This window comes from Balaenoptera ricei, chromosome 4 (assembly GCF_028023285.1).
Source record: "Balaenoptera ricei isolate mBalRic1 chromosome 4, mBalRic1.hap2, whole genome shotgun sequence".
Lineage (NCBI taxonomy): Eukaryota > Metazoa > Chordata > Mammalia > Artiodactyla > Balaenopteridae > Balaenoptera > Balaenoptera ricei.
Window position 1 is genome coordinate 28,472,909 of NC_082642.1, and position 18,892 is coordinate 28,491,800.

At 42.4% G+C, this 18,892-nt stretch overlaps 1 protein-coding gene across 1 annotated transcript in view; it reads right to left on the reverse strand.

The window, feature by feature from the left end:
• The window catches only part of COL6A5 (collagen type VI alpha 5 chain), a 111,513-nt gene that overhangs the window by 68,284 nt on the left and 24,337 nt on the right, over nucleotides 1-18,892 (reverse strand). The window contains exons 6-19 of the mRNA XM_059921933.1: nucleotides 18,182-18,757; nucleotides 14,972-15,547; nucleotides 12,937-13,277; nucleotides 12,743-12,824; nucleotides 10,109-10,251; nucleotides 9,428-9,520; nucleotides 6,710-6,763; nucleotides 4,761-4,832; nucleotides 4,412-4,438; nucleotides 4,255-4,299; nucleotides 4,115-4,168; nucleotides 2,179-2,241; nucleotides 1,475-1,540; nucleotides 993-1,046 (exon numbers count right to left, since the gene is read on the reverse strand). Coding sequence (XP_059777916.1) covers nucleotides 993-1,046; nucleotides 1,475-1,540; nucleotides 2,179-2,241; nucleotides 4,115-4,168; nucleotides 4,255-4,299; nucleotides 4,412-4,438; nucleotides 4,761-4,832; nucleotides 6,710-6,763; nucleotides 9,428-9,520; nucleotides 10,109-10,251; nucleotides 12,743-12,824; nucleotides 12,937-13,277; nucleotides 14,972-15,547; nucleotides 18,182-18,757 — 2,246 coding nt within the window. The remainder of the gene's footprint in view (nucleotides 1-992; nucleotides 1,047-1,474; nucleotides 1,541-2,178; nucleotides 2,242-4,114; nucleotides 4,169-4,254; nucleotides 4,300-4,411; nucleotides 4,439-4,760; nucleotides 4,833-6,709; nucleotides 6,764-9,427; nucleotides 9,521-10,108; nucleotides 10,252-12,742; nucleotides 12,825-12,936; nucleotides 13,278-14,971; nucleotides 15,548-18,181; nucleotides 18,758-18,892) is intronic.

Sequence of the window (18,892 nt, forward strand, 5' to 3'; positions counted from 1 at the left end):
TGGGAGGCCTAAGCCATCCAACTGCAGACCTCCCTTAAGAACTATGAGTCAAGATAAACAAAGGCAAGAAGAACTAAAACGTTCATCCACTATCTCTCCCAGAGGGAGAGGCAATCAGCCACAGCTTTCAAAGTGGTGAGACGATTCCAAGTTTGTGACAGAAAAGGAAGCCAAGTATTTTCAGTGTCCTCGTGAACAAAACTCAGGGCCAAATCTACATTTGGACATTATTCTCTTTTGAGAATAATGAGTGCATGATGAAAGGGTTTCTAACACATTATAAATATCCTCTCTAACTTTGGTAGTCCACAAAGGGAAAAGTGATTTCTTGGTTGTTCCTTAAAAAGAAGCAGAAATCCAACATTTCTGTTTTAAGCTTGATATCACATGGGATGCTGTAAAATTACCACAGCATCTTCAGGTTGCCACCGGTTTGGCCCTAATCGCCAATGTTTTGGTTTATTCAGGAAGAATTTATCTGTGATTCTTCTTTCCTTTGGTGACATATGAGGAGGAAGAGAGCACATTTACCTATTTCTTAATATTCTACAGAAGCTCAAAGATGCTAAGCTACTGGAGGAAGGTTTTTATGTGAAAGTCACTGGCTCCCTTCAAAGACATTTAAAAGTTTCTGGAAGGTGGAAAGGGAAAGGCAGACTGTCACAGTGGTTCTCAACCAGGGGCAATTTGCCCCACCACCACATCCCGCATTACTCTCGACTACATTTGGCAAGATCTGCAGGCATTTTTGGACATCACAACTGGGGAGGAGTGGGTGCTACTGACATCTAATGAGTAGAGACCAGGGATGCTGCAAAACATCCTATAATGCACAGGCTAGCCCGTCACAACAAAGAATTACCTGGCCCCAAATGACAACAGTGTCAGTATATCTGCCCTGGATCAGCTAACTGCAGTGACACATATTCTGAATGCCTCTTGGCATCTCCAGGTGATAAGGAGGGGAAATAAATGTCCACGGAAATACTTACCCTGCTCCCTCTGGAACTAGGACTGCCTTGTGTCCCTTTCGGGCCGGTTCTACCCTAGAAACACAATTGTTCCCCCAAGATCATAAGGCAAAAGATTCTGAGTAAATGACAAAGACATCAGCATAAAAATCTCAAGCACTATTAAAACAGAACAAATGTGTCATGCCAGAATGTTTCTGCATATTAACCCTATTGGGTATATATCCATTAAAGAGGAAAATGGTATAGCAACACGCACTGCTAATGACCAATTTCCCCATATAATATCACCTGCTAGAAACTTAATAACTTTGCCTATAGAGGTGTAACCTACTACAGGCATACCTTATTTTAAGAAAATAAGGCTCTCTTAAATGGGAACTTAGGGGTGATTGTTAGAAAAACTGTTATGTATTTTACTAAATTAATTTAGACTTTAGGAAAGCCTCAGCTCGATAACAGAATTAATCAACTCAACATATATGTAAAATAGATCCAATTACTTGTCTTCCTTGTTTTCCTTTGGAGCCCTTTTGTCCTTTGATGTTATTGCTTTGTCCTGGATTACCCTAGAGGAAGGTTTTAAAAGTACTTTAGAATCAAGAAATATCAGGGTTTTTTTTTTTCTCAAAATGGTACAATATTAAGAACTAAACTAATTTGGGTTAAGTAATGAGAGGTGTGAGAAAATTCTCCATATTTGAAACTCACAAATTAAAAAAAAAAATGAAACAATATTTCTCCAAGTCTGAAGGAGGCTTAGTGATAAATGAAGAATTAAAAGAGTGCTTGCTGAAGCTATGGCGAATTTTCCCTTCTCTGTACTGGCAGCTTCACTGATGCACTCATCCAAACATGCTTATGCCAGTCTCTCAAAGGTGTAGTAAGATTCCCCTATAATCGAGTCTTCAAATAGGGAATCAATAAGGTTAGAAAACCAATAAGCAAAATTATAGAAATTTCATTCCCAAAGGAACTTGAAAGTCTCAAGATATATAAGGATGAATAAGATGGTATTTTAGTTCCCATCTCTGAATTTTTGACATAATCAGCCCAAATCAGATGCAGGTTCTCCCCAAACCAATAAGCCTCAGTCAACACCTACCACCCCTTCCCAAGACATGCCTTTGCCTACAGGTTAGCAGGAGACACAAGAAGTGTGGAGTAAACTACACAATTCAGAGCCACTTGGGCCCCAGTAACTTACAGTATCCCCTGGGAAGCCCTTCTCCCCATATCCCCCAGGAGGGCCTCTGGAACCTGGGCTGCCCTGAAAAAAATAAAATGAGCTTCTGAGTTAGCTTGTAGGAGGGTGTTAAAATGTCATGGGTCGTGGTGTTTGGAGGGGAGAAAATCAATCAGACAAAATGATCCATGTTCCTCTAACCCAGCCAGATTCCCTTTGACCTCTCAAGCAGTACAAGGTCCAGTTTTAAGCCTATAGTCAGGATTATTTATAAAAAGGCTGGGAAAAGGGAAAACTTCTTATGGTCTAGCAGAGTACTGCCCAGCAGAACTTTCTGCAGGGATGGAAATATTCTCCATCTGCACTGTCCAATATGGTAGCCACTGGCCATAGTTGGCTGTCGAGCACATGAAATGCGGCTAGTACAACTGAGAGTAGAATTTTTCATTTTAGTTAATTTGAATTTACTGGTCACATATTGCTAGTGGGTATCGTATTGGACATCCCAGCCAGTCTAGCAACTTCTGACATCTGTAATTAAATTGTCCACTGGAAACCACCACTGGGATGTTCCATTGTCACCTCAAACTCAACTGTTCCCAACTAAACTTGCCCAAGCTGGGATCCTTGCAGGCATTTTGACTGGCTTCTCACTCTCTGCTCCTCTGGCTACTTGGAGATCTGATATCCCGGAGTCAGAACTAGGGTGAGAAAAACAAGGTACCTAGGGTGCAAAATTTAGGCAGGCACTCACGCTTTGCTTCACTCTGAGAAAGAGTGCTTCCTTAAATTTTGCACACTAGGTCCTCACTCCAGCCTGGACCCTGTTACAGCCTTCATGGGTCTTGTGTCTGTTGCTTTACTTGAAGTCTTCATCACTTCTCACCTTGATTATTACAGATCTGCCTCTCATATTTGCCTTGCCTCTATGTCATCCCCAATGTATCCTCCACACTACTGTCACGGAATATTTCTAAAGTGCAAATTCAATTGTGACCTCCCTACTTAAAATTTTTCTAAGGGTCCCCATTCCTTAATGGCTAAAATCCAGACTCCTCCTCCTTGGCTCACCAGTGCCTTCACCAGCTCTTCCCACCCGCTCTTGAACCTCACCTCCCTCCACCTGTACCCTAAAGCTCACACAAAGCAGAACAACTTGCAGGGTCCCCAAGCCTACATGTCTTTGCTTATACTGTTCCCTCTGTCTGGACTGCCCTTTCTCCACATCTTACTAATTCCTATTCATCTTCAGCTCAGAGATAATTTCCTCCGGGAAGGTTTCCTGCACTCCCTCCCCACCCTGCAGAGTTTGGTGCCCTTCTCTGGGCTCCCACCTAGTTACCTATAACATGACCCCAACCACACACTGTGTCATCATTAGCTATTGATATGTCTGTCTCTCCAACTACACCAGGGGATCCTTGAAGACAAGGACAGTGTGGTTCATCTCTGAGTCGTTAGCACATAACTTAGTGCCTGACAAATGCCAGGTATTCAGAAGTATTTGATAAATAAGTGAATCAGAACATTAAAGGAGAGCCACTTGGAACCAAGGAGGCACACATTAATGAGTGTCAAAATGAATTGAAAATAAAAAAATGTTTCTCTGTGATTTGCTACACCAAGGCCACCAAAATAATTTTGTCTCTTTCTCTTGCTTTTTATTTTTTTCTGATACAATAAAGAGAAGAGGTAAGCTGCTAACAGGCAAATGCATTCATTTGCAGACTTCTGAAAAACATGCTCATAGAAGATCCTTGCAAGTCTTGAATCTTTCTAGCTGGAAATTCTTGAAAACTGCATAGTTACCCACTTGCCCCAAATGGGGATGTAGCATCTATTCGGTGGTAATAGGCTTCATTGCTGTCAACTTTATTCCTCATAACCTGTGACACACAACAATTAAGACCATCTCTAACACCAAATTCTCCTTCTTTGGTGTAATGAAAAGTGTTACCTGGGATCCTGGATCACCCTTTTCTCCCTTTTTCCCAGGAAGTCCATGAAAGCCCTAAAAGAAGACAAGGCAAAATTTCCCATTAAAGAAATACATCAACTTCATGATGATTTCACGGTACTTGAAGAAAAATGGCTTACCTCTTCCCCATCGAGTCCATCAATCCCATCGTCTCCATGTTCTCCCTGAAAGACAAAGATGGGCAGCAATCAGGTCAAGGGAGATCTCTGCCACATGCTTATCAGTAAACTAAGTCCATTAGGAAGTGAAATTTGACTGAAGAAGTAACTACAGTACCTTATATCCAGCAGATCCTTTGGCTCCCTGTAAAAGATTAAATATCTCTCACTGGCATGTCAAGGAGAATGTGGATTCACAGTCTGTTGAGGCAGGAAGGGGCTGCCTCCGTTAAGAGAGTGATTTTGTATTTCTTTAGTTGCTTCTGGGTTTCCAACGACAAAGAGGTTATAGGTGGAATTTAATAATGCTCAAAATTTCTTGAGATGACTAAATAGACTTCCTCTGCAGAAGAGGAAACTAACATGTAATTGGAGAAAGGGAAAGTGGGAGGGGGGATGGAAGAGAGAACACAGAAGAAGGAGGAGATGGAGAGGATGCCATAGAGAATTTAAAATACAATATTTACCTTTCGACCCCGCTCCCCTGGACATCCTGCAATCCCTCTGTTTCCTTGGGGTCCAGTGTCTCCTTGTCTTCCCTAAGAAAAGGTACCCAAACAGGTATCCAAAGTGACTCTTTTGCCAGAAACTGCCAACTGTTTACTTTTCAAGAGTGAAGCCAGAGCAGCTGAGCACTCTGAGCTCTAGACAAAGCAAACTCTCCTGCAAATTCATTAATTAACTCTGTTTTTCCCCTCGATTCAAGCATTTTCCCTTCAGGGCTTCCTTACAGATCCAAGATCACACAAAGGTGTGGGATGGGCTCAGTTGCTTCCCTGCCCTTATCAGAAAGCACAGCCAAAGGTTTGAAGTCACTTCACTTCACAGCAACATTCCCAATGCTCGACTGATACATGTTGGCCCTAACATCTTGCCCAGGCCCTAACGCTGGCCTGGAAAACTCAGATTTGCTCACGGCAGAGAAGCAAGTTTGTGCCAGGGGACAAGAACTGAGTAGAAGCAGTTGATAGGAAATGACACTGCCCCAAGCCAGTGCTCATGGGAAGGACCACCAGGCTAAAGATCCCCAAAGTTAGAGCATCCACACAGGGAAGAGCACTCAAGGTCAATGACATGTGCTTCTCCCGTTAGTCTGCCTTCTCCCAGGAAATATTTAAATACAGGCAAGGGCTAGAGTAAAATGAGTCTCAAGAGAAGAACGATATTGTGTTTCCTGAGAGCAGGAACCCCCAACTGTCTCTTTTCCCATTGTGTCCCTGGTGCCTGGCTCAGATCTGTGTGCACAGAAGGTGCTAATGGTTTGCTGTGTGGATAAATACTCATCTAGCAATGAACTTAGTTCTTCCTTTCCTGGTAGGTGAGGGGAGAGGTGATTTTCCTTTTGCTGCTTTGCTTTCTTTATTCTGAGGATTGTTCCCAGTAAAAGCAGGAGGCCTCACCTATGGCCACAGTTGCTGAGAGCCAGCTGTGGGCTCACAGTCAGGCATTGGGTGACACTCTTCCCCTCACTCAAACCCTGGCTGGCTCAGTGGGCTCCATGACCCCTCTGCAGGTACAGGGTGGATAAACTACAGTCTTAGAGGAATTTATAAGTGTTTACAGATGAGGAAACTGTGGGTCAAGAAGTTACATACCTTGTTAAGGTTTCACGTCTAGGTCAGCCCTTGACTGTCTGACTTGGGAGCCTATACTTTTATTTATTTATTTATTTATTTTCAGATCTCAAAAATGATTTTACTATTCTTTTTTTTTTTTGAATTTTAGAATTTTATTTATTTTTTTATACAGCAGGTTCTTATTAGTTATCCATTTTATACATATTAGTGTATATATGTCAATCCCAATCTGGGAGCCTATACTTTTAATCACAACTTGCTGTGCAGATAAGGATTCTAAGGGGCTGGATGCAGGCTGGATGCCTCCTAAGCTTTTCTTATCCCAATGGAGCCACCTAAATGGTTTCAGTTCCTCCAAATCCATTTTTATAATTTGGTGAACCAAGTGAGAGCTCTGGTTTGGGGGTCAAAGATTGAGATTCGAAAACCACATGTGGCATGGGACCACAACACCATGTTTAGAGGGTGCTTTGCCATCTTCTATTTCCATGTCAGAAGCACTGGGCTGCAGGTCCAGAGAGAGCCCCTAACGGATAACCCAGTTTCACCCTGTGCAGGGGCAATAAAGAGGATGTCCAGCTCCCTGCCACCCACAAAAAAGTGCCAGGCAAAATGTAGGTAAGCCTGCTCCCTCCTTCTCCCAAAAAGTAGGTTTAGCAAGTGCCTCATGATTAAGACAAGGAAAAGGAAAAAATAAAAGAAAAGCAACCCATTCCCCCTCCCCCCAAACTACAAAAAATATATAAACAAAACCCCATTATCCCTTCTGGAAAATAAAGCTTTTTTTATGAAAAAAGGAAATCAGTAAGTATGGTGGGCAGTGGGTCACAAAAACTTACAGGGTCTCCTTCCTCTCCGCTGTGTCCTCTGCTGCCTTTCAGACCTGGAAAACCCTGGGAGGAAAGAGAGAAAATTCGATTTTAGTCATCTTCCATCAACTCAAACTTGTTACATTAGGCATTTTAGGCAAGACCCTCCTCCAACCTGGTTGTGGTTTTTGCAGGTGTGGCTGTGAGTGTGAAGAGAGTCAGACAAGTTCTGGGTCTGGCTTTTGTCCTTGTTATTGGCTCTGAAGCCCTCTGCGGAGGTGGCCTCCTGATGCCTACAGGAGGCTGAGTTTGGAACCCAGTGCAGCTCAGGGCTTCAGGGTCAGCCCTGTGCCTGGGGGGGGCGTTGCATGGAGGACAGTGGTGGCCACCAGGACCCTTTCAGCAGGCAAATTGATAACATTTCCAAAGAGATCATTTTACTTTCTTCTGCTTTTTTGAGAGCTCAAAAAAGAATAAGCCCTTCTCCAACAACAAGATTATGCATATTTAAGTTGCTATCATCTCTCCCTCTGCGTTTAACTGCCTCGTGGTTTATTTTTGGCAAGGATTTCCTTTAAGGTTTGCTTTCCTCACCCTCTAACACAGGTCCACACTGTCTGCTCAGTATATTGGGGAGTTTTGCTCTTGGAATAGAATTCTATTACCAAGCAACATAATAATAGAGGAAACTGTGCTAAACAAAACACTGTAACTTAGTAAAAAGTCAAGGGGAGGGATAAATTAGGAGTTTGGGATTAACATATACACACTACTGTGTATAAAATAGATAAACAACAAGGACCTAAAGGGAGGTCCTTGATGAATTATCCTTTCACAAGGATGGACAATGCAGCACTCAGGAGCAAGAATCGTGTTTGAGCTCTTAAAATAAAATAGACCAGACTCCTTTTCATTGTGATATCTAAAATGCATTTGAAAAAGTGCATAAAAGTAAATAAAATAGAAAGGTACAGCTTAATTATTACAAAGTGAACATCTGTGTCATCACCACCCAGGCCAAGAAATAGGACATGGCTGGTACCCAGACACAGTAGATACCCCAATCACAAACAATTCCCCACCCCTCCCCTGGGAACACACTCCTGCTTTTATGATAATATTTCCCGGACTTTAAAAAAAAAATACTTCACTACTTAATCATTCATCCCTAGACACTATGGGTTAGTTTTGCCTCCTTTCAAACTTTTTATAAATGAAATCATACCATACGTACTTTTCTGTGTTTTGCTTTTTTTGGCCATTATTGTGTTTGTAAAATTTTTCCCTGTTGTTATGTGTAGCCGTAGTTCATTCATTTTCACTACCTTAGAGCCGTGATATATTTATCTATGCTATTGCTGTGTAATTGATCTTTCATAATCTTTTTTGAAGGGCTATTAATCTGCAGTGCTATGTTCTTTTTGCAGTTCAATCACCTATCATTGCTGATGAAGCACAACTTTCCCCACCATTTCTAACACCTCTTGCCGCCTTTCAAACTGTCTAATGTGCACCACCTAGAGGGGTGGGATAGGGAAGGTGGGAAGGAGGGAGACGTAAGAGGGAAGAGATATGGGAACATATGTATATGTATAACTGATTCACTTTGTTATAAAGCAGAAACTAACACACCATTGTAAAGCAATTATACTCCAATAAAGATGTTAAAAAAAAAAGACTTTAAAAAAATAAAAAATAAAAAAAAGCAGTTTCACGTGAATTAAAGAGAAAAGAAACCTCAAGGAATGATTAAACATAAAAAAAAAAAGTATAAATTGCAAAGCCAAGGAGCAACACCACCAAGGATACATAAGAGAAAAGGGAGTCATTCTTAATAGTAGCATCAAAAGTGAGCCTTCTGAACCCTCTTACACTGTTGGTGGGAATGTAAATTGGTGCAGCCACTATGGAAAACAGCATGGAGGTTCCTCAAAAAACTAAAAATAGAGTTGCCATATGATTCTGCAATCCCACTCCTGGGCATATATTTGAAAATATTCTAATTCAAAAAGACACATGCACCCCAATGTTCACAGCAGCACTATTCACAATAGCCAAGACATGGAAGCAACCAAAAAGCCCATCAACAGAGGAGTGGATAAAGAATATGTGGTATATTTATACAATGGAATATTACTCAGCCATAAAAAATGAAATAATGCCATTTGCAGCAACATGGATGGACCCAGAGATTATCATACCAAGTGAAGTAACTCAGACAAAGACAAATATCATATATCACTTATACATGGAATCTAAGAAATGATACAAATGAACTTATTTGCAAAACAGAAATAGACTCAGACATAGTAAACAAACTTATACTACCAAAGGGGAAGGAGGGAAGGGATAAATTAAGAGTTCGGGATTAGCTTATACACACTAGTATGTATAACATAGAGAAACAACAAGGTCCTACTATATAGTACAGGGAACTATATTCAATATCTCATGATAAACCATAATGGAAAAGAATATGAAAAAGAATGTGTATATATGTATAACTGAATCACTTTGCTGTATTGTAGAAATTAACACAACATTGTAAATTAATACTTCAATAAAATATATTTTTTTAAAAAATGTGAGCCCTTCTGATCTGGCTCCTACACCATAGAAGTCACACAAACGGCCCAAAGTAATTACATCAGCATCAAGCAAAGGTTGCAAACCCAACTACTCAATCTCAGCTCCACCTACAGCAAATCAAAGCCCATTCGGTAAAAGCATGTCACAACTGAATGGCACCTTTAAGGCTTGTGGTCCTTGGACCCCTTGAGGTCCTGGAGTCCGTGAACACTTGCAAAACGTACAGCAGCAAGTCCTCTCTGCAATGTTTCCCTGGAAAAAAGGAAAAATGAGTGAGCAACTATGGTGAGGAACTTCATCACATAAGAACTGAATTGACATAAATCATAATTCACCACCTACAGCCTGTCCTCTCTCATTGGGTGAGGGGCTGCAGAGAATAAGAGGTGTTTTTTGACTTAACCCTGAAGAGAGAGCACCAGATCAGCAACTGCACTGGTGACATACCTTTTCTAAGGAAATGACCTCTATTTATAGAAGGGGCACTCACCACACAGATGGCCACAGGTCAAGTGTGCACAAGACTGGTTGGTTCCTAGTTGACAGCTCTTGTTTCCTGGGATTTATGCAGCATAAACTGTTGGGGGCTTTTGATCTGATTAGGGGTTGGTTGGATTTTAGCTTCCTATGCATTCATTTGTCGAGATGACAAAGGATGAAAGGGCATGGAGAAGCAAAAACAATGCTCTGGGCTTTCACACTTTTTCATATGCTAAAGACCATGTAACTGAATTTAGGGCAAACAAGGGAATCTTTGGAAATACTCATCAAGATTCCAATTCCAATTCCAATGTTCCCAGGGCATTTTGAATAATGGGGTTTTTTTCTTCAGCAACTCACCAGATACTGTGATAACATATTGCCCAATTCTCTCATTCCAATGGTCAGGTGAGTCCTGTGATCAAATCCTTTTCCAAATTCAAAGCTGGAAAACTCATCATGAGAGGTTGAGTTTAGGGAAACCACCAGCAAAGCATCAAGTCCTAGGCAGTAAAAACAACAGATATAAAACCCCAGGAATTGTACACAAAAAAGAAGAAAAGCCCATCTCATTTCCATTCAGTGAACATGACTCGAAGAATCAGAAAGGGGGGAAAAATAAGAGAAAAGAGTGTTCTTGATACTGAAGAACCCAACAGCGCTTTGCCTGCATCTTCAGTACACACATGAGGCACTGGTTCCTGATCTCGGCATGAAATCTAAGAAATCTTACAGAAAAACACTAGCAGAAAATTGTGTTTAATTCCTCACCACTAATCTTAATGCAGTTCTTGGGCATTTGAAAGCAATTTTTTAAGAAAGGATATTGTTCATCTTCAGAGTTCTTCTGAATTTTTTTTTTTAACATGGTAGTTAGTAATTTTTTTTTTAATTTATTTTTTTCACCATTTAAAAAAATTGAAGTATAGTTAATTTACAATGTGTTAGTTTCAGGGGCACAGCAGAGTCATTCAGTTATATATTTATATATAACAGAATATATATATATATTTTCCATTATAGGTTATTATAAGATATTGAATATCGTTCAATATCTGTGCTATACAGTAAGTCCTTGTTGTTCATCTATTTTATACATAGTTGTATGTATGTGTTAATCTCAAACTCCTAATTTATCTCCCCCACCACTATCCCCTTTGATAACCATAAGTTTGTTTTCTATGTCTGTGAGTCTATTTGTGTTTTGTAAATAAGTTCATTTGTATCATTTTTTTAGATTCTGCATAAAAGTGATATCATATGATATTTGTATTTCTTTGTCTGATCTCCTTCATTTAGTATGATAATCTCTAGGTCCATCCATGTTGCTGCAAATGACATTATTTCATTCTTTTTTGTGGCTGAGTACTATTCCATTGCATATATGTACCACATCTTCTTTATCCATTTATCTGTCGATGGACATTTAGGTTGTTTCCATGTCTTGGCTATTGTAAATAGTGCTGCTATGAACTATGAATTTTTCTGAATGTAAATTAATTACATTAACTTGTAAATCAATTACAAAATTTGTAAATAGAATGTAAATAGCTCTCAAATCATCTCCACTGCCAAACACCCTGGGAGCTGGGTGGGCCCTGGAAGCTTGAGGAAAGCCCAGGGTGATTCCAGTCTCAGCTGAACTCCTGGCCATACCCAGGAATTCATTTATTCACCCATTCACTCACTCATTAATTCATTTGCTGGTCCATTTACTCTTTCCCTCCTTTCATTAAACAAAGATTTGCTTATTAGGAGTCTATTATGTATTAATCATTGTACCAGGGAGAGGGTCAGGATGCTACAAAAGTCTGAAGAAGAAGCTCCTAACTCGGTTTTGGAAGGTCACACAAGGTTTCTGTGAAGAACTGATGTCTAGACTGATACTAAAGGATGAATGGAAGTTGGTCAAGGGAAAGAACCAGAGAAGGGAGGTGGTGAGAAGAACTTGGGGGAAGGTGAGAGTGGGGAGAGTACCAGGTAGAAGGAAAGAGGACATGCAAGTGTGGGGAGGGTGAGGTTGAAAAGGACATTGGAGGGAGAATGGAAAAAGTTCTGATGCTGGAACAGAGTGTGAGCAGCAAGGTAAAGCTGAGTGGGAAGTGGGGCCAGACCCTGTAAAGCCTCACAGGCCATATGAAGGAATTTGATATTCTAAGAACAGTGGGAATGTATAGTAGGGATTCAAGAAGGGAGAGTGACACAACCAGGACATTTATGGCCCCTGGGAGTTTCCAAGGAAGCTGAACACTGGAAGCCATGAGGGCTACACCAAGGAAGCCTACAATAACATGCCCCACTTGCCAGTCACCTGCCTGCCTCCTGTCTCTGTATGTGACTCTCCACTTCTGCACTTAGCTCCCAGCTCTTCTGAAACTATGACATGGACAGGGGAGGTATAGTGAGAAGTGTTTTTCAAAATCCATGTTGCAATCTTTCCCATGGAAAATCAGACACAATAGAAAGTGTCTTAGGTTCCCTAGAAGCAGAATCTGAGAGAGGAATCTATGTGTAAGTGGCTTACAGAGGGAGAGAGAGAAGCAGGAAAGGGAAGGGGAGGTTGTGAGCAAGGATGTGTCTCAGTAAAGTCCTCACCTGGGTCTGATTCCTGAGGGTCCCTGGAGTGTAGGCTGTACCAGAGTTGACCCACTTCAGGCAAGAGTGCTGGGTTTCTGTTTCCCTCTGAAATAATTACCCCTGCTCCCATCCCTCAGGTGGGATGTGTGACCCCAACCCCCATTCCAAGCATCAGGTCACTGTTGGGGTCAGTCAAGGGCACACATCTATAGAAGGTCACAGGTATAAGAACTTGGCTGTAGCGTTTGCAGCATTTGGGGGATAAGTGGGCAGCTGGTCAAGGGGGTTTGGGCAGGACACCAGCAGCAGTTGCTTCAAGTGGCCAGGCAAATCCCAAGTTCCAGAGCACCCTAGTAGGTACAGACCTGTTCAGCAGATTCCATGCTTCATCATTTACTTTTTCAATTTTAACTTTACCTGCTTCTCTGAGCCTGTCCGATTTATCTTCAAGCATTATTTTGCTTTCACCCCCAAGACCATCTGAAAAGATGAGTAATACCTAGAGAAAGAGGAAAGCATAGAATGGGATGACATGATAACAAAACATATAACTGGGAGGGAGAAACCAATACAAAAGCATGGAGATGGGAGCTAGAATGTGACACGGATACCTGTCCTCGGGATGCAGACGTATCCTTAAACGTGTCCCACATGGACTGCACGAACTGTGCATTCAGGTGCGTTGGCCCGTTGACGGTGACTTGCAGTAGGCTGTCAAATATTGTTTCCTGGTAGATTTGGAACTTGGCGGGGAAATTATGGTCACTGTTCACCTTAAAGGCCACGCTCACCTGTACCTCTGCACCTGCCCCGCAGCTCACACCCCTGAGGGAGGTAATGTCCTCTAAGATGCCTGGGAGGTATGATTCCAGCCGGGGGTGGCCATAGAACAATGGCTGCCCCAGCAGGTGAGTGGAAATGTCGAAGCTGACCACTATGTCCAGAAAGCAGTCTGGAGAACAAGGGAAATAAGGCCAAATTAATGAGCAAACAGGAGCAAGGAAGGGCAGACAAGGCAGGAAAAGGGGAAGCAGTCATGGTCTAGGGCTGGAGGGTCTCTAGGACCCAAAAGTGTCCAAGAAGGAAAATACTGTAGCACAGGTTCACCCTCACCCTCCCCGCCCTTGCATGTCCCATTCAAATGTTACATGTTTCAGTAACTGTTTGAAGTCTAATCATGGTTTAGTCTTATTCTCAGTGGCTGGCCTCATGTTTGTGTGTGTGTGCGTGCATGCATATTTTCTTCTTTTAATGATGACATTATGATTCATATAATTATAACATATTAAATATTTGAATTGTCCTTAGAGTTTATTTAATCCAGAGGCCACCAACTCAGATGGCAGCAAAGGCCAGGAGGGTAATGTCAACGAGTCAAGTGGGCAGGGAATGAGAAAATGAACGCAGAGCAACGACCCATCTGTTCACCGTTCAGTTCCAGCTGAGAGTAGCCATGTGGGAAACGGGGCGTAATGTGGTTACATTGTCTGATTTTTCAAAAAGAAACCTGAAATCTGCATTTTAATGCAATATCTCCAGTTTGTAAAAGTTATCAATTAATTAAGAAGCTGTCAACACCAAATAGGACAAACCCAATTCAGCTACAAGTTGCCATTTGGTCACCCCTGAACCTGTCCAGTTGCTCATTTTACACACGAGGAGATGGTCATGCATGGAGGTTGCTGCTGCCGAACCAGAGTGGGAACCCTGGCGTTCTGATTCCAGTCTCGGGTTCCTCCACCACTGTCATCTGCCCCCAGTGAGCACCCCAATGGAGAGCTTGGAAAAACCAATGTGTTTTGTAAAAGAAGTCGCTTCCATCATAACGAGTTTAGAAACAGAAGCACTCTGGGGAATTTCTGCCTGTTGTGCAAATTCCACAAAATATTAATCTTCACTGTTGCTCTGTCCTCCCAACTCCCAGCTCCAAGTGTACAGAACCTGAGTCCCACATGGCAACTCTCAGCTGGAGCTGAAGAATGATATCGTCATCAGATGAGCCATGGCCCTGAGTTCATTTTCTTCACTCCCTGCCCACTTGACTCACTTCCATGACCCACCCGACCTTTGTAGCCATCAGCATTGGTGAACTCTGGAAATTAAATAATCCCCAAGGACAATTCAAATCTTTACTATGTCATGATTATATGAATGCCATCATTCAAAGAAGAAAATGTACCAGATGTGTGCTGACACAGATGGACAACACACACACACACACGCACACACACACACACACACACTGAATCCCTTACAAGATGGTTTAACAAAGTTAAAATAGGAAAATGTCCAATCAGCACATGTTTATTTTACTTAATTCCTGTGGGATGCAGGGCATTGCTCTAGGACTTCCAGAAGCAGAGAGGGTAGAAATAGGCTGAGTTCCAGGTGTTAGAGGAGCATAACCACTGGATTACATTGGGGGGCAGGGCTGACCAGGGGACACAACTCAGGGCCTCCTCCAGCCTCTGCACCCTTTCCCCTGTCTCTGAGGGAGGCTGACCGATCTCAATTTCTGGAAACAGAGGAGATGTCTATTCTCACCGCACACGTGTTCTGCTGGACTCGCCCACAGACACCTTAGGAAATGGACAACTGGGAAGCTGCAATCAAATAATAACAAAGAAAGAGCAAGGGAGCACTCACTGGTTTTCCTGCAACTCTGGCAGATTTCACGGACCATTCTTTTTTTCACATCCACATTCTTTAGTTTTTCAAAGTCTTTAAAAGTGATGATTTTTTCAGAATTGCCCGTTATTGACAGGAGCTGTTCCTTATAAACATCTCCTATGCCCAAAGCCAGAATGCAAATGCCATCTTCTCTCAGAGTCTTCACTGCCTCTTCCACATCATAACGGGGACCCCCAGATGTGATAACCACCAAAGTCTGAGGGATACCAGCCTTCCTTCTCCCACCAGCGGATTGCTCAAACATAACGCTCACTTGTTTCAGGGCCAAGTCCATTCGCGGAAGCCCGTTGCTCTTCGTGATAGTTTGAATTCGAGACTTCCACTGGGTTTTAGTCAGAGAGTTTTGCAACTCAATAATTTCTTGGTAGCGACTCCCAAATTGTGCTATCCCAATTTTCATCCTTTGAGACTGAATGTCAAAATTATCAATTAAGTCTGACAAGAAAGTTGTCATGGTAACAAAGTCTGAATCAGATACCATGTCAGAGCCATCACAAAAGAAAATCACATCGGCTTCTTGAATGTTACAGACTGCAGTTGAAAAAATAAATCAGTTACTGTCCTTGTGAATCATTCCAAATTTTCCCTTTGCTCAAATATTTGAATTGCTTTACTAAATCCTCACATCCATGGCAAATTGAGATAAGGTAACAGACGAGAGAACCACTATTGGCCCTCAAAGAGAAGAAAAAATAGTGGGGAGGAGAAAGCTAATAGACTTTGTTTCAAATTTTAATTATTTACATGATTCATTTGAAAGGACACTGAACACTACTCTGAGAAAGAAAGTAAGACGTTTGACTAGGTTGAATATATTCATTAAAAGGTCATTACAAAGGCTTGAAATCCCTTCAACATACCCATACTGGAATGTTCACCCAAGCCAAGTACCACTGTACTATTATTAGTAATCCTGTTACTATTAATGTTACCATTTTACATTTGTGTTGAAAATTATCATTTAAAAAACCTGTTTAGCATACAATAATGGTTAATATTCATGACCACCTTATGAGGAATTATTCTGTTTGTTAGGTAGAGAAATGGAATTCAGAGGTTAAGTAAGTTGCCTCAGAATACACAATTACTATGCAGAGGAGCTGGTACCTAGGTCCCTTTTATCCTTAAATCCAGCACTTTTTTATATTACAAATTGTTTTAATGATATCATAACCCAAATATTAAAATTTCATGGGCAAGTGTTAATAAACAGGGTACAGGGTCATCTCCCTGAAGTCCAGTGTGAAATGGTCCATAACCAAGGGATGATGCTCGGTTCCCTTCAAATGCAAAGGCTGGGATGGGGCAGCACTAAAGTGATCACGGAAGGTAACGGAGATGACGGAGCATGCATTGCTGACTTCTACTGCCTGTTCTGCCTTCCCCCCTTTCTTTCACAGCTGTGCCTCCCTAATAAAATTCTTGCATCCCAAACTCCATCTCAGCATCTACCTCCAAAAAGACAGGTGTGGAAGATGAGAAGAAAGCAGTCCCCATATTCCTAGGAAAAGACTGTAGTCCTAGTAATGTCCTAGATTTGGTGAGGACCCAGTGATAAACAAGAGCCCAAGCCTGCCCAAGGAGCTTGTAGTCTTGTGATGGGTACAGATAAGGAAACAGCAAGTATGTGTTAAGTGCTACCACTAGGAGAAATAGAAGGTGCAGGAGTTGAGGGACACGGTTGGGACACTGCCGGGTGCTGGGTCAGGAAACTGGCAAATAAAGGCTGGATGTGACAGATAAGCTAGGTGCAGCCAAGGGAAGTGGCAGGCTGGTGTGTTCGCGGTGGGTGGAATGATGCATGCAAAGATGGAGGAATTTCAGGATGATGGGAGATACTGTGAAATGGGGGGCAAGAGGTGAGGTGGGAGATGTCAGCAGGGGCTACGTGGATCTCAGGAGTTTAGGAACTGTAACCTGTGAGCAGATCAGTGACACAACGCAGTGTGTATCAGAAAGATCACTCCGTGCTAAGGATGGTCTGGAAGGCAGCAGGACAGATGGCAAGGGTGAGAGTCTAGGGAAGGACCAGACAGGTGCAAGAATTGAGCTGGCCCCACTCCCTTGGGAAAAGTCATGTTTTTCTTAAAGATGATACCATTATTCAGTATCTGAAACCAAGAAGATGTATTTATTGCTTACTTAAGTAAAGTAGAGCTGTGGAGGTCAGATGTAGTTTCACACAGCCCAGCAAATGCTGGTCCGACACAGGATATGGGGGGAGGTTTTGTTTGGGGTTGGACTATTTCACAGAGATGAGAGTGAGTTAATGTCAGTTGTAAAAACATGATTTCTGTTGGATACAAAAGCAGGTTTCAAACTGGTAGAGAGGAAGGAAGGGAGGAGGAAAGGAAAAAGAGAAGGAAGTCAGAAGAAGGGAGGGAAGAGGAAAGAAGAAAGGAAGTTAGCTGGTTGACTGATGCATCTGCCATGTCGGGAGGCCTGGATTAATATCTGGCCAGGATTCCAGCCTTCCAAGGAGGCACAGAGATCTCCTAGATGACTTGTCAATAACTGCTGCTTTGAGGTCAGGTGGCAAATCTCACCCTTTCCTCACTCAGATGTGATGCCTCCAGCCCCTCCTGCCCCGGGGTATCTCATGGATCAGCTTTGGCCCCTTCCCTCCTGGTTCCTAGCAGCCAGTATCTATTACCCCATTCCTGGCCTTTATCCAGAAAAGCTCACTGTACCACTTGGACTTCCAATGGCCCTACAGGATGCCAACAATCCCATTTAGAGGGCCCTGGAACTTTGAAGACAAAAGTCTATCTGTTTAAACCATGAAACTCTCCACTTGAGTTTGGCCTGAAACTGATACCGAGTAGTTGCACTTGGGGTCATTAAGCAAATGGGCAGCTGTGAAATGAGGAAAGGTGAATATGGCCCTAAGAAGAGTCCTTTCTGCCAAGAAAAAGGAAACAGGGAGGCCAGATAGCAAGGACTGCTTCTGAAACCTTCTTGTATAATGTCTTCAATATGGTGGCAAAGGACCTTTAGGCTCTTGCTTAATCAATAATACATTTCTTTCAGAAATGAGAAAACTAGTAGCCTGAGCAGAGAAATGTTCATCCTGTGACACCCAGGTAATGGGAAGCCAAGTTATCATTTATTTTTTGTGTAAACTTGTATTGCTATCCCTGTAGAAACTTTAACAGCCCAACTTACCCTCTTGTGCATTGGTACACATACTATCTTGCAGAGGCAGGTAAATATCTTTCAGTTTGTTGAAATTACTGACGTGGATAGTATAGTTTTTATTCCCCGCCATAGTCTCCAGTTCTTCTTGTTCGGCCTTTCCCACACCCACTGCATAGATGATGATGCCTTTGGCTCTTAATTTCGAAGCCACGTCACTGAGCTGATTTCGGTCATGGGATACCCCATCTGTGATGATGATCAGCATCTGCTTCACGTTTTGCTTGAGACGGCTGCCATGTTCCTCCATGAACAGGTTGTTTGCATGCTTCAGAGCCCTGGCAGTGAAGGTATTCCCTCCCGTGCCCCTGGGCCTCCTCAGATGCTCAATGATGGCTGATCTGTTTGAGTACGTATTGAGGTAGAAGAGAACCTCAGGATGATCCGAGTATCTGAGCGCTCCAAACTGAACTCTGTCCGGGCCAACATCCGATTTCTTCACCAAATGGATAGTGACGTTGATCATGCTTTCTTGGTCTTGGGGCAGGATGCTGCCTGAATGGTCCAGCACAAACACAACGTCTAACTGTCTAATACTTTTACAATCTGCAAGGAGAAGAGAGCAGGCATCACAAACTTTCTGCAGTGTGTTCTGCACAGACAGACTAGAAGGGAAGCCAACTACGTTTGCCACGTCCCTCCCACGTGCCAGATACTGCACTTCACTTAGGTACTGTTGCC